The sequence below is a fragment of the Notolepis coatsorum genome, assembly GCF_963971535.1.
Source record: "Notolepis coatsorum genome assembly, chromosome: 2".
In the NCBI taxonomy this organism is placed as follows: Eukaryota; Metazoa; Chordata; class Actinopteri; order Aulopiformes; family Paralepididae; genus Notolepis; species Notolepis coatsorum.
The window spans coordinates 221889938-221912934 of NC_140166.1; the positions used below are offsets into that span (position 1 = coordinate 221889938).

General features: G+C 44.9%; 1 protein-coding gene across 1 annotated transcript in view; it reads left to right on the top strand.

The window, feature by feature from the left end:
- The window catches only part of heatr5a (HEAT repeat containing 5a), a gene marked incomplete at its 5' end in the record, with an annotated part of 101205 nt that overhangs the window by 39745 nt on the left and 38463 nt on the right, over positions 1–22997 (top strand). Inside the window, 9 exons of the mRNA XM_084308556.1 lie at positions 65–247; positions 1230–1466; positions 4435–4613; positions 4860–4928; positions 8590–8823; positions 10237–10474; positions 12554–12658; positions 13215–13346; positions 15173–15300. Of these exons, the coding sequence (XP_084164682.1) occupies positions 65–247; positions 1230–1466; positions 4435–4613; positions 4860–4928; positions 8590–8823; positions 10237–10474; positions 12554–12658; positions 13215–13346; positions 15173–15300 (1505 nt within the window). The remainder of the gene's footprint in view (positions 1–64; positions 248–1229; positions 1467–4434; positions 4614–4859; positions 4929–8589; positions 8824–10236; positions 10475–12553; positions 12659–13214; positions 13347–15172; positions 15301–22997) is intronic.

Consider the following 22997-nt stretch of genomic DNA (forward strand, 5'->3'; position numbering starts at 1 on the left):
ACACACACACACACACACACAGTGGTTGTTATTTAACGAGTGTCATTCCCTCCCTCGCCTCTAGATGTCACTATAAAGGAGGTGGGGTTGGAGGGCGCTCTGTTCAGCCTGTTGGACCGGGAGACGGAGCCGTGTCTGAGGAGAGACATCCAGGAGACCCTGGTCCACATGATGTCCTCCAGCACCACCACGGGGCAGCTGGCCCACTGGCTCAAGCTCTGCAAGGACGTCCTGTCTGCCTCCTCCGGTGAGTGGAGCGCCGAGAGATTTGATTTGATCTGTATTTATCTCGAACAACCATAAACACACAAACTTGAAATAACAAAAAATTACTAAAAATTTAATAAAATAAATAAATAAAATACAAATAAAATATATCTTCCTAGTAGGGATGCTCGATATTGGCTTTTTTACCGATATAGTCCAACTCTTAATTTCCGATACCGATATCAACCGATATCAACCGATATCGATATATGCAGGGTTCCCCCCCCCCCAAAAAAACGGAATAATTTCAGGTAATTAACATTACATATCTCTTGTTGTGGAATTAACACAACATTATGCATACTTTTGACAATAAATAAAATCAGAATTTGTTCTTACTTGCTCGCCTGGGTAAATACAGGTTACAGAAATGTAAAAAAAAATATATATATATATATATTTTCTTTTTGAAAACCGATACCGATATTTTCCGATATCACATTTTAATGCCGATATCGGCCGATAATATCGGACATCCCTACTTCCTAGACATGGAAGCAATATTCAACATAAGCTCAAGACAAAGAGAGACGGTTAGACATTCTCCTCCTCATTCATCCAATGAGCTGAGAGACAGGAAGACATTCTCCTCCTCATTCATCCAATGAGCTGAGAGACGGGAAGACATTCTCCTCCTCATTCATCCAATGAGCTGAGAGACGGGAAGACATTCTCCTCCTCATTCATCCAATGCTTAAATATCACAAATGTCAATTTCAATATTTTAAATAAAATCTGTTCTCATTTTGATGGAAAAAAAAATAGCAAAATCGTTAGCCTAGCTTATCCTGGTTTTAATATTGTCAGAAAAGGTGAAATATGTCATCAATATGTATCCCAAAAATAACATAACAAAAAACGAAACAAAAATGTGGTTTTTACCGCCCGTATATTAACATGGAATAAACACATGATGGTTGAGTCGTACCGAGTGAAAACAAAATGTCCTCTGGTCCCCCCAGACTCTGGCGCCTCGGTGGAGACGTGCCAGGAGGAGGAGACGGAGGGCGAGCGGGACGACGACTCGTCCGTGTTCAGGGCGGAGTCGTCCTCCAGCGGGCCCTTCACCGCCCTGCGCGGGGCCACGCGCTGCTTCGCCATGGAGTGCGTCTGCCGCATCATCGCCCAGTGTGAGAACACTGACCCCGCCCACTTCGACATGACGCTGGCCCAGGAGCGCCGCCTCCACGAGTCCACCGGTGAGAGAGAGAGGGGGGGGGGGGAGAGAGGGGGGAGGGGGGAGAGAGAGAGAGAGGGGGAGAGGGAGGGGGGAGAGAGGGAGAGAGGGGGGGGAGAGGGGGGGAGAGAGAGAGAGGGGGGGAGAGAGAGAGAGAGAGGGGGGGGGGAGAGAGAGAGGGGGGGAAGAGAGAGAGGGGGGAGAGAGAGAGAGAGGGGGGAGAGAGAGAGGGGGGAGAGAGGGGGGAGAGAGAGAGAGGGGGGGAGAGAGAGGGAGAGAGGGGGGGAAGAGAGGGGGGAGGGGGGGAGAGAGAGAGGGGGGGAGGGAGGGATGGAGAGAGAGAAACAGGGAGAGAGAGAGAGAAACAGGGAGAGAGAGAGGGAGGGAGAGAGGGGGGGAGAGAGAGGGGGGGAGGGAGGGATGGAGAGAGAGAAACAGGGAGAGAGAGAGAGAGAGGGGGGGAGAGAGAGAAACAGAGGGGCGACGGTGGCTCGGGAGGTAGAACAGTCGTCTGGCAATCCGGAGGTTCCCGGTTTGATTCCCGCTCCTCCCGGGCAGCGTGTCGATGTGTCCTTGAGCAAGACACTTAACCCCTAGCTGCTCCCGATGAGCAGGTCGGCACCTTGCATGGTCGCCTCCGCCGTCGGTGTGTGAATGTGTGAGTGAACGGGTAAAATGTGAGGAACAAATTGTAAAGCGCTTTGGATAAAAGCGATATATATAAAAGCAGCCATTTAACAAACAGGGAGAGAGAGAGATTTGACTGGCAGTTTGGTAGTTGAATTCATGTATTTCTTTCATGTTACAATAATATCATGTTTTTCATATGTTTGTAACATGTAAACACCAGAGAGAGGCTCTAACTGAGAGAAACAACGTCAGCAGCTCTGGGGCGCTATGCTTCAATAGACATTAAGACAATAAAGGCAACAGACTTCTGGAATAAAAAATAAATACTAGCAACTAAAGTTTCTCTTAATTGTCTGCTGAATGATGCTAGATTAACCCGTTCACTGCCACACTACCAAAATGTTAACCCTTTCACTGCCACACTACCAAAGGGTTAACCCTTTCACTGTGACAATACAGAAGGTTAACCCTTTCACTGCCACACGACAAAGGGTTAACCCTTTCACAACCACACTACAGACGGTTATTATTATTTATTATTATTATAGTCTGTAGTGTGGTAGTGAAAGGTTAACCTTCTGTAGTGTGGTAGTGAAAGGGTTAACCTTCTGTAGCGTGGTAGTGAAAGGTTAACCTTCTGTAGTGTGGTAGTGAAAGGGTTAACCTTCTGTAGTGGTAGTGAAAGGGTTAACCTTCTGTAGTGTGGTAGTGAAAGGTTAACCTTCTGTAGTGGTAGTGAAAGGTTAACCTTCTGTAGTGTGGTAGTGAAAGGTTAACCTTCTGTAGCGTGGTAGTGAAAGGGTTAACCTTCTGTAGCGTGGTAGTGAAAGGTTAACCTTCTGTAGTGTGGTAGTGAAAGGTTAACCTTCTGTAGTGTGGTAGTGAAAGGTTAACCTTCTGTAGCGTGGTAGTGAAAGGGTTAACCTTCTGTAGCGTGGTAGTGAAAGGTTAACCTTCTGTAGTGGTAGTGAAAGGTTAACCTTCTGTAGTGTGGTAGTGAAAGGTTAACCTTCTGTAGTGTGGTAGTGAAAGGTTAACCTTCTGTAGTGTGGTAGTGAAAGGTTAACCTTCTGTAGTGTGGTAGTGAAAGGTTAACCTTCTGTAGCGTGGTAGTGAAAGGGTTAACCTTCTGTAGCGTGGTAGTGAAAGGTTAACCTTCTGTAGTGTGGTAGTGAAAGGGTTAACCTTCTGTAGTGGTAGTGAAAGGGTTAACCTTCTGTAGTGTGGTAGTGAAAGGTTAACCTTCTGTAGTGTGGTAGTGAAAGGTTAACCTTCTGTAGTGTGGTAGTGAAAGGTTAACCTTCTGTAGCGTGGTAGTGAAAGGGTTAACCTTCTGTAGCGTGGTAGTGAAAGGTTAACCTTCTGTAGTGTGGTAGTGAAAGGTTAACCTTCTGTAGTGTGGTAGTGAAAGGTTAACCTTCTGTAGCGTGGTAGTGAAAGGGTTAACCTTCTGTAGCGTGGTAGTGAAAGGTTAACCTTCTGTAGTGGTAGTGAAAGGTTAACCTTCTGTAGTGTGGTAGTGAAAGGTTAACCGTCTGTAGTGTGGTAGTGAAAGGTTAACCTTCTGTAGTGAAAGGTTAACCGTCTGTAGTGTGGTAGTGAAAGGGTTAACCTTCTGTAGTGTAATGAAAGGTTAACCGTCTGTAGTGTGGTCGTGAAAGGGTTAAAGGGAGGTGTTGATTGATTGATTGAATTGATTGATTGATTGAATTGATTGATTGAAAACTTTATTAACAGATTGCAGAATGGGTACAATACAGTACAGCTCAATACACACAAGTGTTAAGGGGATGCAGACCAGAGAAAGACTTTCGTCTTGTTTACATCAGGGTCCCCCATTTTCAATTCATCAGGACATATATGACATACAGGTAGACAGTACTGCTACATCTATACATTTATGACATACCAGATTTGCAAATACAGTACTGTTTGTGATACAAAAAGAGTCAAGAAAAGGGAGTATATACATTTGACGTAGAAACTGTACATTGGAGGAGGTTGGGTGGGGTTGTGTGGGGGGGGTTGGGTACATTGGGATATTGACAACCATACTGGGTAATTTACATTAGAGGTGGTTGGGGGGGGGGGGGGGGGGGAGAAACACTGTATAAACAAGCAAAACTGTACATTGGGGGGGACACACACACACTGTACAAACAAGCACAATTGTACATTGGAATATTGACAACCATACTTGGTCATTTACTGTACATTGGAGGGGGTTGGGTTAGGACATTTACAGGGGCCAGTTTCGAATTGCAGTCTCCCGTAGGTGTCCCTTGAGAGTGGTTTTGAAAGTGGGTAGTGATTCACATTCCTTTACAGTTGGTGGCCCTCTCACGCCTCTTCTCTCTCAGACTTCCTGGTCCTCCACCTGGGTGACCTGGTACGGATGGCGTTCATGGCGGCCACGGACCACAGCGACCAGCTCCGCCTGGCCGGCCTGCAGACGCTGCTGGTCATCATACGGCGCTTCGCTGACGTCCCGGAGCCAGAGTTCCCCGGACACGTCATCCTGGAGCAGTACCAGGCCAATGTAGGGTGCACGGGACTGTGGGGGGGGGGGGGGTGGTGTGTGTGTGTGTGCGTGTGTGTTTGTGTGTATGTGTGTGTGTATGAAAGTGTGTGTGTATGTGTATGAAAGTGTGTATGTATGTACGTATGTGTGTGTGTGTGTGTGTGCATGTGTGTGTGCATGTATGTATGTATGTATGTATGTGTGTGTGCATGTATCTTCCTCATCTCCGTGTCCTACTGGTCCCTATGTGTTCTCTGTCTCCAGGTAGGAGCTGCTCTCAGACCAGCCTTCACTGCAGACGCCCCTCCTGATGTCACAGCGAAGGCCTGTCAGGTCAGTCCTGGTTTAGTGACGGACCATTTAAACTTAACTCTAAAATACATGAGACCATTTAAACTTAACTCTAAAATACATGAGACCATTTAAACTTAACTCTAAAATACATGAGACCATTTAAACGTAACACTAAAAAATACATGAGACCATTTAAACTTAACACTAAAATACATGAGACCACTTAAACTTAACACTAAAATACATGAGACCATTTAAACTTAACGCTAAAATAAAACAACAGGCAGAACACACTATCAGAGTCAAAACAACAGACAGAATACACTATCAGAGTCAGAACAACAGACAGAATACACTATCAGAGTCAAAGCAACAGTCAGACTATTATATCGGAGTCAAAATAACAGTCAGAACACACCATCAGAGTCAAAACAACAGGCAGAATACACCATCAGAGTCAAAACAACAGGCAGAATACACTATCAGAGTCAAAATAACAGTCAGAATACACTATCAGAGTGAAAACAACAGGCATAACACACTATCAGAGTGAAAACAACAGGCAGAACACACTATCAGAGTCAAAACAGGCAAAATAACACTATCAGAGGCAAAACAACAGGCAGAATACACTATCAGAGTCAAAGCAACAGTCAGAACACACTAAGAGTCAAAGCAACAGGCAGAATACATTATCAGAGTCAAAACAACAGGCAGAATACACTATCAGAGTCAAAACAACAGGCAGAATACACTATCAGAGTCAAAACAATAGTCAGAATACACCATCAGAGTCAAAACAATAGTCAGAATACATTATCAGAGTCAAAACAACAGTCAGAACACACCATCAGAGTCAAAACAACAGGCAGAATACACTATCAGAGTCAAAACAACAGGCAGAATACACTATCAGAGTCAAAGCAACAGGCAGAATAACACCATCAGAGTCAAAACAACAGGCAGAATACACTATCAGAGTCAAAACAACAGGCAAAATACACTATCAGAGTCAAAACAACAGGCAAAATACACTATCAGAGTCAAAACAACAGGCAGAATACACTATCAGAGTCAGAACAACAGGCAGAATACACTATCAGAGTCAAAATAACAGGCAGAATAACACCATCGGAGTCAAAACAACAGGCAGAATACACTATCAGAGTCAAAGCAATAGTCAGAATACATTATCAGAGTCAAAGCAACAGTCAGAACACACCATCAGAGTCAGAACAACAGGCAGAATAACACCATCAGAGTCAGAACAACAGACAGAACACACCATCAGAGTCAAAACAACAGGCAGAACACACCATCAGAGTCAAAACAACAGCCAGAACACACCATCAGAGTCAAAACAACAGGCAGAATACACCATCAGAGTCAAAACAACAGGCAGAATACACCATCAGAGTCAAAACAACAGTCAGAACACACCATCAGAGTCAAAACAACAGGCAGAACACACCACCAGAGTCAGAACAACAGGCAGAATAACACCATCAGAGTCAGAACAACAGGCAGAACACACCATCAGAGTCAGAACAACAGTCAGAACACACCATCAGAGTCAAAACAACAGGCAGAATAACACCATCAGAGTCAGAACAACAGTCAGAACACACCATCAGAGTCAGAACAACAGGCAGAATAACACCATCAGAGTCAGAACAACAGTCAGAACACACCATCAGAGTCAAAACAACAGGCAGAATAACACCATCAGAGTCAGAACAACAGTCAGAACACACCATCAGAGTCAGAACAACAGTCAGAACACACCATCAGAGTCAGAACAACAGACAGAATACACTATCAGAGTCAGAACAACAGGCAGAATACACCATCAGAGTCAGAACAACAGTCAGAACACATTATCAGAGTCAGAACAACAGTCAGAACACACCATCAGAGTCAGAACAACAGGCAGAATAACATTATCAGAGTCAGAACAACAGACAGAATACACTATCAGAGTCAGAACAACAGGCAGAATACACCATCAGAGTCAGAACAACAGTCAGAACACACCATCAGAGTCAGAACAACAGTCAGAACACACCATCAGAGTCAGAACAACAGTCAGAACACACCATCAGTCAGAACAACAGGCAGAATAACACCATCAGAGTCAAAACAACAGGCAGAATACACCATCAGAGTCAAAACAACAGCCAGAACACACCACCAGAGTCAGAACAACAGGCAGAATAACACCATCAGAGTCAGAACAACAGTCAGAACACACCATCAGAGTCAAAACAACAGGCAGAACACATTATCAGAGTCAGAACAACAGTCAGAACACACCATCAGAGTCAGAACAACAGGCAGAATAACACCATCAGAGTCAGAACAACAGGCAGAATAACACCATCAGAGTCAAAACAACAGGCAGAATAACACCATCAGAGTCAGAACAACAGGCAGAACACACCATCAGAGTCAGAACAACAGGCAGAACACACCATCAGAGTCAGAACAACAGGCAGAATAACACCATCAGAGTCAGAACAACAGGCAGAATAACACCATCAGAGTCAGAACAACAGGCAGAACACACCATCAGAGTCAGAACAACAGGCAGAATAACACCATCAGAGTCAAAACAACAGGCAGAATAACACCATCAGAGTCAGAACAACAGGCAGAACACACCATCAGAGTCAGAACAACAGGCAGAACACACCATCAGAGTCAGAACAACAGGCAGAATAACACCATCAGAGTCAGAACAACAGGCAGAATAACACCATCAGAGTCAGAACAACAGGCAGAACACACTATCAGAGTCAGAACAACAGTCAGAACACACCATCAGAGTCAGAACAACAGGCAGAACACACCATCAGAGTCAGAACAACAGTCAGAACACACCATCAGAGTCAGAACAACAGGCAGAACACACCATCAGAGTCAGAACAACAGGCAGAATAACACCATCAGAGTCAGAACAACAGGCAGAATAACACCATCAGAGTCAGAACAACAGGCAGAACACACCATCAGAGTCAGAACAACAGGCAGAATACACCATCAGAGTCAGAACAACAGGCAGAACACACCATCAGAGTCAGAACAACAGGCAGAATACACCATCAGAGTCAGAACAACAGGCAGAATAACACCATCAGAGTCAGAACAACAGGCAGAATAACACCATCAGAGTCAGAACAACAGGCAGAATAACACCATCAGAGTCAGAACAACAGGCAGAACACACCATCAGAGTCAGAACAACAGGCAGAATAACACCATCAGAGTCAGAACAACAGGCAGAACACACCATCAGAGTCAGAACAACAGTCAGAACACACCATCAGAGTCAGAACAACAGGCAGAATAACACCATCAGAGTCAGAACAACAGGCAGAATAACACCATCAGAGTCAGAACAACAGGCAGAATAACACCATCAGAGTCAGAACAACAGGCAGAACACACCATCAGAGTCAGAACAACAGTCAGAACACACTATCAGAGTCAGAACAACAGGCAGAATAACACCATCAGAGTCAAAACAACAGTCAGAACACACCATCAGAGTCAGAACAACAGGCAGAATAACACCATCAGAGTCAGAACAACAGGCAGAATAACACCATCAGAGTCAGAACAACAGGCAGAATAACACCATCTGAATGACCAGCTCATGATGACCTCACTCTGATTTGTGTTTCTCTCTCCGTCCCGTCAGGTTTGCAGCGCTTGGATCGCCAGCGGTGTGGTCAGTGACCTACGGGACCTGAGGCGTGTCCATCAGCTGCTGGCCTCTTCATTGGCTAAGGTCCAGAGGGGGAGGGACATGCCCAGTCAGATGCTGGTCTCCTCAGTGGCTCACGTCCAGGGTGGGAGGGACCTGCCCAGTCAGCTGTACAACGAGGCAACTGCTACCATGGAAACCCTGGCTGTGCTGCAGGCCTGGGCCGAGGTGGGTCCACCATCACCTGGTCCAGTTAGGGCTGGGCGGCTAATCGATTTTATAGATTAATTCGAATGAATGATTTAGGATGATTTTCAATCGGTATCGAGCACCCTTTGTAAAAAAAGAGTCTCCTTTTATTTTACAAAAAGGGATGTTTGGTGAAAGTTAGATTTGCACTTTATTAATCCCAATAGGGACATTCATCTTTGTTTGATAAAGAGTAACCTTTTATATATATATATATATATATATATATATATATATATATATATATATATATATATATATATATATATATATATTAAGATATGAAAATTGGTGAACGTTAGGTTTGCACTTCAATCCCAATAGGGAAATTCATCTTGGTTTGAAAATGTTTGTGTCAAATAAAAACAAAGCTTATTTGAATGATTTCTATAGAAAAAAATCGATTAAAATCGTAAATCGGATGTGGTGTGAAAAAAATCGGAGATTTTATTTTTAGGCCATATCGCTCAGCCCTAGGTCCAGTCATGGTCTATCTACAGGACCAGTAGAACCGGTCAGGATCTATCTACATGACCAGTATACCAGTCAGGATCTATCTACATGACCAGTATACCAGTCAGGATCTATCTACATGACCAGTATACCAGTCAGGATCTATCTACACGACCAGTAGGACCAGTCAGGATCTATCTACAGGACCAGTATACCAGTCAGGATCTATCTCCACGACCAGTATACCAGTCAGGATCTATCTACAGGACCAGTAGGACCAGTCTTTAGACCAGCAATACCCAACAAGACTGTGTTCATTTCACTTTCAATTCAGGGAATAGATTTTCTTCAAAAGTCTAATGTTTAAGGGCGGCCGGGTAGCGCAGCGGACTAAGCGTCTGTCTACCACCACAGAGACAGTGGGATCGAATCCAGCTGTGGTGCCTCCGGCTTGGCCGACCGTCCATACTAACACAATTGGCAGTGTTAGAGGGTGGGAAAGCCGGCGTGGGTGGGTCCTGGTCGTTGTAAACAGCGACTCCTACAGTTCGGTCGGAGCGCCTGCACAGCAAGGGAAGGATCTACGAGAGGTAGTGTGACCTTCCACACGTTACACTCTCCCAGTGAGAGTCCGCGCTGCCAGGTGAAAAGAAGCGGTGAGCTGGGTACACGTGTCGGAGGAAGCATGTGATAGTCTCCGCCCTCCCAGACCGACGGTAGGGGGTAGAGTGCGCAACGACCAGGAAGGGGATTGGGAATTGGCATAACGACTAACATTGGGAGGGGAGAAAAACAGAAAAAGAAGGGAGAAAAAAGATAATAAAAAAAAGTCTAATGTTTAAAAACATTTTCCATTAGGAGGTTGTCTTATCCAACCTGTCGACAAATAATTGAGAATGAACACTTAGCAGATAAACTGTTGATGTTTCCCTCTCTCAGGTCTACATCGTAGCCGTGCAGAGCAGCAGAGAGAAGGACAGCCCTTCCGGTAGGTTGGCTGACCTGTCGGCCTCCGAACCGGCCAATGAGAGCTCCGGTTCCGGTGCCGGAGGGGCGGGCCTGCTGAAGCTGGTCCAATCGGACCTGTCCACCCTGAGCCGACTGTGGTTGGCCGCCTTACAGGACTACGCTCTTTTGACCCTCCCACAGGACTACGCATCACAGCTGCCAGCCAATGGTGAGATGGAGGTGGAGGGGAGGGATGGAGGGATAGAGAGAGGACATAGGAGGAAGGATGGAGAGATGGAAGGATGGACGGAGAGATAGGAGGAGAGGAACGGAGAGATGGAGGCAGAGACTTAGAGAGGAGAGGGTGGGGTAGACCAAGGGGCCATACATTGTTATTTTCAAGTGTATATGTTTATGTTTATTAGAGGGCGGCTAGGTGGTGTAGTGGGCAAGGCACTCGCCACCAGTGTGGAGACGCTAGGATTCGCGTGTTCGAATCCAGCTCTCCACATTGTTTTCAGTTTAGCTGGTCGTCCGCAGTAATACACATTGGCCGTATTACGGGGAGGGAAAACTGAAGGGTGGGGATCGAACGTTGTGAACAAGCGACTCCTACAAGTCGGTTGGTGCGCCTGCGCAGTAGAATCAGGAAGTGTCGGGGGCAGCGTGAGCCTCCCACGCGTTACTCCTCGACACCGAGAGATCGAGCTGCGCAGGTGAAAAGATGCGACTGCTGTTACCTCAAGTACCGGAGGGGACTTGTGCTATGTATGACTTAGTCCACATTGCAGCCGGCTTGTGGGAGGCAAGAAACAGCGTTCGTGACAGGGGAGGGTTGAATTGGATGATACGAAATTGGGATGGGAGAAAATATAGAAAAATGGGAGAAAAAGTGGATCAAAAAAAAAAAAAAATTATGTTTATTAGGATCCCCATTAGTCATCATCAACGTGTTGACTATTCTTCCTGGGGTCCTCACAGATATACACATACAAATATGAAACATTCAGTGTAACGCAGTCATATATCACATCCATAATCAATAGAAAATAAAACAAAAGGTCTCATAGGTGAATCCATTTCACCATACCTTTAAAAAAACACACAAAGTAAACAGAAGAAGTTTGGATAACATGGCTGCAGCTACACTCATGCATGACATAATGATTTCCTTCCGGATTATCTTTTTGAAACTGTCCTTGTTTTACGTCCATATTAATGTCAGTGACCCATATTAATGTCAGAAAATTCCTTTCATCCCAGCGTTAAAAACTCTGTCTTTGGCTTGGTTCTGTGTTTTGACCTCTGACCTCCAGACTAACACTCTGACCTCCAGACTAACTCTCTGACCTCCAGACTAACTCTCTGACCTCCAGACTAACACTCTGACCTCCAGACTAACTCTCTGACCTCTGACCTCCAGACTAACTCTCTGACCTCCAGACTAACTCTCTGACCTCTGACCTCCAGACTAACTCTCTGACCTCCAGACCATATATATTGGCTGCCGATATGGTAATTTTTTTACACATCGGTATCGTTCCGATGTCAAAATAGGACCAATTTAAAAGAATATATATATATTTATTTTTTTTTTATTTTTTTTATCTAACATGTTTTGGTCTTAAATTGTTTAAAAATATCAGTCATTTCTGAAAATAAATTACAAAAGTAAAAACAAAAAAAATGCGTTTTGGAAAATAGCTCTTTATTTGATTATCATAAAAAAGTGTTTTCTATACAGAGATAGAATAGAATATAATAGATCTTTATTGTCATTGTTACAGTTGTTACAACGAAATTTAAAAATGCAACCCTAGGTGCTAGTAAAAAAATTAAAACAGTCCTAAACACAGTATTAAATATAAAAACAGGGGTGGGGCATAAATAACATTAATATAAACAGGGGCGTGTAAAAGATAATTGCACTATCCCTAATGTTGTGTGTGCGTGGGGGGGGGGGGGTGCAAGGGAGACTGTTGTTTTAAAATTTAGCTGAGTTTAGTGCACATATGGCCCTGGGGTAAAAACTAAACTTCAGTCTGTTGGTCCGGGTGGGCATGACGCTGAAACGCCTGCCCGAGCGCAGCCGCACGAGGTGCTTGTTGCCCGGGTGGTGTGGGTCCTTCAGTATTTTTACTGCTTTTTTGAGGCAGCGGGAGTTGTGTAGTCCCTCCAGTGAGGGGAGGGGGCAGCCGATAATCGACATCTGTAAATATCGGTATCGGCCAGAACAGCAATATTAATATCTGTTATCGGTATCGGCCACAATTTCCACATCGGTGCATCACTACTCTCTGACCTGCAGGTGGGTGGTTCTACACGGCAGAGACGGTGGACCAGGCCAGGGGTCACTACCTGGCCTCCTGGGCTCCTCTCCTCCACGCCAGCGCCCTCTGGCTGCACAGCACAGGTCTGGTTCATGGATCGGTCATTCATTGATATACAGTGACATTTTGAAAGAAATTATTGATTGGTTGATTTTGATTGAATGAATAACAGTGAAAAATATATTTATTTATGGTGTGATTGATTGATTGATAAGATGTAACTGAATTACATAAAACATTTATTTTAAACATCAGTTTGCACGTACCACACTTAAACAGATGTGTCCTTCAGTTATTGGTGTAAAGTTGTGGAATTCTCTCCATAGCGAGGGATGTAATAGTGTTTGTCAATTAAAAAAGAATTATAAAAAAAAAAAATTGTCCGTATGAAATTCAAATGTGAATCTGAATAGTGAGATCTTTTCTTTTCTTCTTTGTTATTATTGTTATTTTTGTTTGATCTGTGGATTGTTTGTTTCTTTGTATATGGTATGAATTATTATCTTGTGTAAATTAGGTTGTACGCCGACCATCAAGTAATACTTAGTTTAGGATTTAGGATTTAGGACTGTAATTATGATTTTGTATGAAAACTGTATCATTGATAAAACTCTGAATCTGAACGTGAACGTGTGTCAGGTTTTGTGATGGCAGATGACGGGCCAGCCAGCCTGTCCAGACCGGTCACCCCCACCTCCATGGGACAGACCGGTCTGGCTGCGGTCAAGACCCCAGAGGACATTAGCACCGACAGACTGCATCTGATACTGGGTAGGTAGTGGAACACAACACTCTACATCTGATACTGGGTAGGTAGTGGAACACAACACTCTACATCTGATACTGGGTAGGTAGTGGAACACAACACTCTACATCTGATACTGGGTAGGTAGTGGAACACAACACTACATCTGATACTGGGTAGGTAGTGGAACACAACACTACATCTGATACTGGGTAGGTAGTGGAACACAACACTCTACATCTGATACTGGGTAGGTAGTGGAACACAACACTCTACATCTGATACTGGGTAGGTAGTGGAACACAACACTCTACATCTGATACTGGGTAGGTAGTGGAACACAACACTCTACATTTAATACTGTGTAGATACTGTAATATAACACACTGGCTAACTGACTGACTAACTGGCTGGCTAATTTACTGGCTAGCTCGCTGGCTAACTGACTGGCTAACTGACTGGCTAGCTGACTGGCTAACTTACTGGCTAGCTCGCTGGCTAACTGACTGGCTAGCTCGCTGGCTAACTGACTGGCTAGCTCGCTGGCTAACTGACTGGCTAGCTGGCTGGCTAACATACTGGCTTGCTGGCTGGCTAACTTACTGGCTTGCTCGCTGGCTAACTGACTGGCTAGCTGGCTGGCTAACATACTGGCTTGCTGGCTGGCTAACTTACTGGCTTGCTCGCTGGCTAACTGACTGGCTAGCTGGCTGGCTAACATACTGGCTTGCTGGCTGGCTAACTGACTGGCTTGCTGACCAGCTAACTGACTGGCTAGCTGGCTGGTTAACTTACTGGCTTGCTGGCTGGTTAACTGACCAGATAACTGACTGGCTAGCTGGCTGGCTAACATACTGGCTAGCTGGCTGGTTAACTTACTGGCTTGCTGGCTGGCTAACTGACTGGCTAGTTGATTGGCTAACTGACTCGCTAGCTCATTGGCTAGTAGCTGATACTGGGTAGGTAGTGGAACACAACACTACATCTGATACTGGGTAGGTAGTGGAACACAACACTACATCTGATACTGGGTAGGTAGTGGAACACAACACTCTACATCTGATACTGGGTAGGTAGTGGAACACAACACTCTACATTTAATACTGTGTAGATACTGTAATATAACACACTGGCTAACTGACTGACTAGCTGGCTGGCTAATTTACTGGCTAGCTCGCTGGCTAACTGACTGGCTAACTGACTGGCTAGCTCGCTGGCTAACTGACTGGCTAACTTACTGGCTAGCTCGCTGGCTAACTGACTGGCTAGCTGACTGGCTAACTTACTGGCTAGCTCGCTGGCTAACTGACTGGCTAGCTGGCTGGCTAACATACTGGCTTGCTGGCTGGCTAACTTACTGGCTTGCTGGCTGGCTAACTGACCAGCTAACTGACTGGCTAGCTGGCTGGCTAACATACTGGCTTGCTGGCTGGCTAACATACTGGCTTGCTGGCTGGCTAACTGACTGGCTAGCTGGCTGGCTAACATACTGGCTAGCTGGCTGGTTAACTTACTGGCTTGCTGGCTGGTTAACTGACCAGCTAACTGACTGGCTAGCTGGCTGACTAACATACTGGCTTGCTGGCTGGCTAACTGACTGGCTAGTTGATTGGCTAACTGACTCGCTAGCTCATTGGCTAGTAGCTGACTGCATCTTATACTGGGTAGATAGTTAGGACCTGGTATTGTACACATCAGCATGCAATTCTGTTCCTATGCTAATTGTGTGTGTGTGTGTGTGCGTGTGTGTGTGTGTGTGTGTGTGCGTGTGCGTGCGTGTGTGTGTGCGTGTGTGCGTGCGTGTGTGTGCGTGTGCGTGTGCGTGTGTGTGTGCGTGCGTGTGTGTGTGTAGGTATCAGTGTGGAGTTTCTGTGTTGTCCTCATTCTGAGGAGCAGATGGAGAACATCACTTCCTGTCTGAAAGCTCTGCAGGCTCTGCTAGACGTCTCCTGGCCGCGAGCTAAAGTTGGAAACGACCAGGTACAACCTATTATTTACCATAGCATCTTATTATCTATCATAGCATCTTATTATCTATCATAGCATCTTATTATCTATCATAGCATCTTATTATTTACCATAGCATCTTATTATTTATCATAGCATCTTATTATCTATCATAGCATCTTATTATTTATCATAGCATCTTATTATCTATCATAGCATCTTATTATCTATCATAGCATCTTATTATTTATCATAGCATCTTATTATTTATCATAGCATCTTATTATTTATCATAGCATCTTATTATCATAGCATCTTATTATTTATCATAGCATCTTATTATCATAGCATCTTATTATTTATCATAGCATCTTATTATCATAGCATCTTATTATTTATCATAGCATCTTATTATCATAGCATCTTATTATTTATCATAGCCACTAGACAGTGTGTTCTGTATCTCCCTGTAGCCACTAGACAGTATGTTCTGTATCTCCCTGTAGCTACTAGACAGTATGTTCTGTATCTCCCTGTAGCCACTAGACAGTATGTTCTGTATCTCCCTGTAGCTACTAGACAGTGTGTTCTGTATCTCCCTGTAGCCACTAGACAGTATGTTCTGTATCTCCCTGTAGCTACTAGACAGTGTGTTCTGTATCTCCCTGTAGCTACTAGACAGTGTGTTCTGTATCTCCCTGTAGCTACTAGACAGTATGTTCTGTATCTCCCTGTAGCTACTAGACAGTGTGTTCTGTATCTCCCTGTAGCTACTAGACAGTGTGTTCTGTATCTCCCTGTAGCTACTAGACAGTGTGTTCTGTATCTCCCTGTAGCCACTAGACAGTGTGTTCTGTATCTCCCTGTAGCTACTAGACAGTATGTTCTGTATCTCCCTGTAGCTACTAGACAGTGTGTTCTGTATCTCCCTGTAGCCACTAGACAGTGTGTTCTGTATCTCCCTGTAGCTACTAGACAGTGTGTTCTGTATCTCCCTGTAGCTACTAGACAGTGTGTTCTGTATCTCCCTGTAGCCACTAGACAGTATGTTCTGTATCTCCCTGTAGCTACTAGACAGTGTGTTCTGTATCTCCCTGTAGCTACTAGACAGTGTGTTCTGTATCTCCCTGTAGCTACTAGACAGTGTGTTCTGTATCTCCCTGTAGCTACTAGACAGTGTGTTCTGTATCTCCCTGTAGCTACTAGACAGTGTGTTCTGTATCTCCCTGTAGCTACTAGACAGTGTGTTCTGTATCTCCCTGTAGCTACTAGACAGTGTGTTCTGTATCTCCCTGTAGCTACTAGACAGTGTGTTCTGTATCTCCCTGTAGCTACTAGACAGTGTGTTCTGTATCTCCCTGTAGCTACTAGACAGTGTGTTCTGTATCTCCCTGTAGCCACTAGACAGTGTGTTCTGTATCTCCCTGTAGCCACTAGACAGTGTGTTCTGTATCTCCCTGTAGCTACTAGACAGTGTGTTCTGTATCTCCCTGTAGCTACTAGACAGTGTGTTCTGTATCTCCCTGTAGCTACTAGACAGTGTGTTCTGTATCTCCCTGTAGCTACTAGACAGTGTGTTCTGTATCTCCCTGTAGCTACTAGACAGTGTGTTCTGTATCTCCCTGTAGCTACTAGACAGTGTGTTCTGTATCTCCCTGTAGCTACTAGACAGTGTGTTCTGTATCTCCCTGTAGCTACTAGACAGTGTGTTCTGTATCTCCCTGTAGCTACTAGACAGTGTGTTCTGTATCTCCCTGTAGCTACTAGACAGTGTGTTCTGTATCTCCCTGTAGCTACTAGACAGTGTGTTCTGTATCTCCCTGTAGCTACTAGACAGTGTGTTCTGTATCTCCCTGTAGCTACTAGACAGTGTGTTCTGTATCTCCCTGTAGCTACTAGACAGTGTGTTCTGTATCTCCCTGTAGCTACTAGACAGTGTGTTCTGTATCTCCCTGTAGCTACTAGACAGTGTGTTCTGTATCTCCCTGTAGCCACTAGACAGTGTGTTCTGTATCTCCCTGTAGCTACTAGACAGTGTGTTCTGTATCTCCCTGTAGCTACTAGACAGTGTGTTCTGTATCTCCCTGTAGCTACTAGACAGTGTGTTCTGTATCTCCCTGTAGCTACTAGACAGTATGTTCTGTATCTCCCTGTAGCTACTAGACAGTGTGTTCTGTATCTCCCTGTAGCTACTAGACAGTGTGTTCTGTATCTCCCTGTAGCTACTAGACAGTGTGTTCTGTATCTCCCTGTAGCTACTAGACAGTGTGTTCTGTATCTCCCTGTAGCTACTAGACAGTGTGTTCTGTATCTCCCTGTAGCTACTAGACAGTGTGTTCTGTATCTCCCTGTAGCCACTAGACAGTGTGTTCTGTATCTCCCTGTAGCTACTAGACAGTGTGTTCTGTATCTCCCTGTAGCTACTAGACAGTGTGTTCTGTATCTCCCTGTAGCCACTAGACAGTGTGTTCTGTATCTCCCTGTAGCTACTAGACAGTATGTTCTGTATCTCCCTGTAGCCACTAGACAGTGTGTTCTGTATCTCCCTGTAGCTACTAGACAGTGTGTTCTGTATCTCCCTGTAGCTACTAGACAGTATGTTCTGTATCTCCCTGTAGCCACTAGACAGTGTGTTCTGTATCTCCCTGTAGCTACTAGACAGTGTGTTCTGTATCTCCCTGTAGCTACTAGACAGTGTGTTCTGTATCTCCCTGTAGCTACTAGACAGTATGTTCTGTATCTCCCTGTAGCTACTAGACAGTGTGTTCTGTATCTCCCTGTAGCTACTAGACAGTATGTTCTGTATCTCCCTGTAGCTACTAGACAGTGTGTTCTGTATCTCCCTGTAGCTACTAGACAGTATGTTCTGTATCTCCCTGTAGCTACTAGACAGTATGTTCTGTATCTCCCTGTAGCTACTAGACAGTATGTTCTGTATCTCCCTGTAGCTACTAGACAGTGTGTTCTGTATCTCCCTGTAGCTACTAGACAGTGTGTTCTGTATCTCCCTGTAGCCACTAGACAGTGTGTTCTGTATCTCCCTGTAGCTACTAGACAGTGTGTTCTGTATCTCCCTGTAGCTACTAGACAGTATGTTCTGTATCTCCCTGTAGCTACTAGACAGTATGTTCTGTATCTCCCTGTAGCTACTAGACAGTATGTTCTGTATCTCCCTGTAGCCACTAGACAGTGTGTTCTGTATCTCCCTGTAGCTACTAGACAGTGTGTTCTGTATCTCCCTGTAGCTACTAGACAGTGTGTTCTGTATCTCCCTGTAGCTACTAGACAGTGTGTTCTGTATCTCCCTGTAGCTACTAGACAGTATGTTCTGTATCTCCCTGTAGCTACTAGACAGTATGTTCTGTCTCTCCCTGTAGCTACTAGACAGTGTGTTCTGTATCTCCCTGTAGCTACTAGACTCTGACAGTGTGTTCTGTATCTCCCTGTAGCTACTAGACAGTATGTTCTGTATCTCCCTGTAGCTACTAGACAGTGTGTTCTGTATCTCCCTGTAGCCACTAGACAGTGTGTTCTGTATCTCCCTGTAGCTACTAGACAGTATGTTCTGTATCTCCCTGTAGCTACTAGACAGTATGTTCTGTATCTCCCTGTAGCTACTAGACAGTGTGTTCTGTATCTCCCTGTAGCTACTAGACAGTGTGTTCTGTATCTCCCTGTAGCTACTAGACAGTATGTTCTGTATCTCCCTGTAGCTACTAGACAGTGTGTTCTGTATCTCCCTGTAGCTACTAGACAGTGTGTTCTGTATCTCCCTGTAGCTACTAGACAGTGTGTTCTGTATCTCCCTGTAGCTACTAGACAGTATGTTCTGTATCTCCCTGTAGCTACTAGACAGTGTGTTCTGTATCTCCCTGTAGCTACTAGACAGTGTGTTCTGTATCTCCCTGTAGCTACTAGACAGTGTGTTCTGTATCTCCCTGTAGCTACTAGACAGTATGTTCTGTATCTCCCTGTAGCCACTAGACAGTGTGTTCTGTATCTCCCTGTAGCCACTAGACAGTGTGTTCTGTATCTCCCTGTAGCCACTAGACAGTGTGTTCTGTATCTCCCTGTAGCTACTAGACAGTATGTTCTGTATCTCCCTGTAGCTACTAGACAGTGTGTTCTGTATCTCCCTGTAGCTACTAGACAGTGTGTTCTGTATCTCCCTGTAGCTACTAGACAGTGTGTTCTGTATCTCCCTGTAGCTACTAGACAGTATGTTCTGTATCTCCCTGTAGCCACTAGACTCTGACAGTGTGTTCTGTATCTCCCTGTAGCCACTAGACAGTATGTTCTGTATCTCCCTGTAGCCACTAGAGTGTGTTCTGTATCTCCCTGTAGCCACTAGACAGTGTGTTCTGTATCTCCCTGTAGCCACTAGACAGTGTGTTCTGTATCTCCCTGTAGCCACTAGACAGTGTGTTCTGTATCTCCCTGTAGCCACTAGACAGTGTGTTCTGTATCTCCCTGTAGCCACTAGACAGTGTGTTCTGTATCTCCCTGTAGCTACTAGACAGTGTGTTCTGTATCTCCCTGTAGCTACTAGACAGTGTGTTCTGTATCTCCCTGTAGCTACTAGACAGTGTGTTCTGTATCTCCCTGTAGCCACTAGACAGTGTGTTCTGTATCTCCCTGTAGCCACTAGACAGTGTGTTCTGTATCTCCCTGTAGCCACTAGAGTGTGTTCTGTATCTCCCTGTAGCTACTAGACAGTGTGTTCTGTATCTCCCTGTAGCTACTAGACAGTGTGTTCTGTATCTCCCTGTAGCCACTAGACAGTGTGTTCTGTATCTCCCTGTAGCCACTAGAGTGTGTTCTGTATCTCCCTGTAGCTACTAGACAGTGTGTTCTGTATCTCCCTGTAGCTACTAGACAGTGTGTTCTGTATCTCCCTGTAGCTACTAGACAGTGTGTTCTGTATCTCCCTGTAGCTACTAGACAGTATGTTCTGTATCTCCCTGTAGCTACTAGACAGTGTGTTCTGTATCTCCCTGTAGCTACTAGACAGTGTGTTCTGTATCTCCCTGTAGCCACTAGACAGTGTGTTCTGTATCTCCCTGTAGCTACTAGACAGTGTGTTCTGTATCTCCCTGTAGCTACTAGACAGTATGTTCTGTATCTCCCTGTAGCTACTAGACAGTGTGTTCTGTATCTCCCTGTAGCTACTAGACAGTGTGTTCTGTATCTCCCTGTAGCTACTAGACAGTATGTTCTGTATCTCCCTGTAGCTACTAGACAGTGTGTTCTGTATCTCCCTGTAGCTACTAGACAGTGTGTTCTGTATCTCCCTGTAGCTACTAGACAGTATGTTCTGTATCTCCCTGTAGCTACTAGACAGTGTGTTCTGTATCTCCCTGTAGCTACTAGACAGTGTGTTCTGTATCTCCCTGTAGCTACTAGACAGTGTGTTCTGTATCTCCCTGTAGCTACTAGACAGTGTGTTCTGTATCTCCCTGTAGCCACTAGACAGTGTGTTCTGTATCTCCCTGTAGCTACTAGACAGTGTGTTCTGTATCTCCCTGTAGCTACTAGACAGTATGTTCTGTATCTCCCTGTAGCTACTAGACAGTGTGTTCTGTATCTCCCTGTAGCTACTAGACAGTATGTTCTGTATCTCCCTGTAGCTACTAGACAGTGTGTTCTGTATCTCCTGTAGCTACTAGACAGTGTGTTCTGTATCTCCCTGTAGCCACTAGACAGTGTGTTCTGTATCTCCCTGTAGCTACTAGACAGTGTGTTCTGTATCTCCCTGTAGCTACTAGACAGTATGTTCTGTATCTCCCTGTAGCTACTAGACAGTGTGTTCTGTATCTCCCTGTAGCTACTAGACAGTATGTTCTGTATCTCCCTGTAGCTACTAGACAGTATGTTCTGTATCTCCCTGTAGCTACTAGACAGTGTGTTCTGTATCTCCCTGTAGCTACTAGACAGTGTGTTCTGTATCTCCCTGTAGCTACTAGACAGTGTGTTCTGTATCTCCCTGTAGCTACTAGACAGTGTGTTCTGTATCTCCCTGTAGCTACTAGACAGTATGTTCTGTATCTCCCTGTAGCCACTAGACTCTGACAGTGTGTTCTGTATCTCCCTGTAGCCACTAGACAGTGTGTTCTGTATCTCCCTGTAGCCACTAGACAGTGTGTTCTGTATCTCCCTGTAGCCACTAGACAGTGTGTTCTGTATCTCCCTGTAGCCACTAGACAGTGTGTTCTGTATCTCCCTGTAGCTACTAGACAGTATGTTCTGTATCTCCCTGTAGCTACTAGACAGTGTGTTCTGTATCTCCCTGTAGCCACTAGACAGTGTGTTCTGTATCTCCCTGTAGCTACTAGACAGTGTGTTCTGTATCTCCCTGTAGCTACTAGACAGTGTGTTCTGTATCTCCCTGTAGCTACTAGACAGTGTGTTCTGTATCTCCCTGTAGCTACTAGACAGTGTGTTCTGTATCTCCCTGTAGCTACTAGACAGTGTGTTCTGTATCTCCCTGTAGCTACTAGACAGTGTGTTCTGTATCTCCCTGTAGCTACTAGACAGTGTGTTCTGTATCTCCCTGTAGCTACTAGACAGTGTGTTCTGTATCTCCCTGTAGCTACTAGACAGTATGTTCTGTATCTCCCTGTAGCTACTAGACAGTGTGTTCTGTATCTCCCTGTAGCTACTACACAGTATGTTCTGTATCTCCCTGTAGCTACTAGACAGTGTGTTCTGTATCTCCCTGTAGCTACTAGACAGTGTGTTCTGTATCTCCCTGTAGCTACTAGACAGTGTGTTCTGTATCTCCCTGTAGCTACTAGACAGTATGTTCTGTATCTCCCTGTAGCTACTAGACAGTGTGTTCTGTATCTCCCTGTAGCTACTAGACAGTGTGTTCTGTATCTCCCTGTAGCTACTAGACAGTGTGTTCTGTATCTCCCTGTAGCTACTAGACAGTGTGTTCTGTATCTCCCTGTAGCTACTAGACAGTGTGTTCTGTATCTCCCTGTAGCCACTAGACAGTGTGTTCTGTATCTCCCTGTAGCTACTAGACAGTGTGTTCTGTATCTCCCTGTAGCTACTAGACAGTATGTTCTGTATCTCCCTGTAGCTACTAGACAGTGTGTTCTGTATCTCCCTGTAGCTACTAGCTCTGACAGTGTGTTCTGTATCTCCCTGTAGCTACTAGACAGTATGTTCTGTATCTCCCTGTAGCTACTAGACAGTGTGTTCTGTATCTCCCTGTAGCCACTAGACAGTGTGTTCTGTATCTCCCTGTAGCTACTAGACAGTGTGTTCTGTATCTCCCTGTAGCTACTAGACAGTGTGTTCTGTATCTCCCTGTAGCTACTAGACAGTGTGTTCTGTATCTCCCTGTAGCTACTAGACAGTGTGTTCTGTATCTCCCTGTAGCCACTAGACAGTGTGTTCTGTATCTCCCTGTAGCTACTAGACAGTGTGTTCTGTATCTCCCTGTAGCTACTAGACAGTGTGTTCTGTATCTCCCTGTAGCTACTAGACAGTGTGTTCTGTATCTCCCTGTAGCTACTAGACAGTATGTTCTGTATCTCCCTGTAGCTACTAGACAGTGTGTTCTGTATCTCCCTGTAGCTACTAGACAGTGTGTTCTGTATCTCCCTGTAGCTACTAGACAGTGTGTTCTGTATCTCCCTGTAGCTACTAGACAGTGTGTTCTGTATCTCCCTGTAGCTACTAGACAGTGTGTTCTGTATCTCCCTGTAGCTACTAGACAGTGT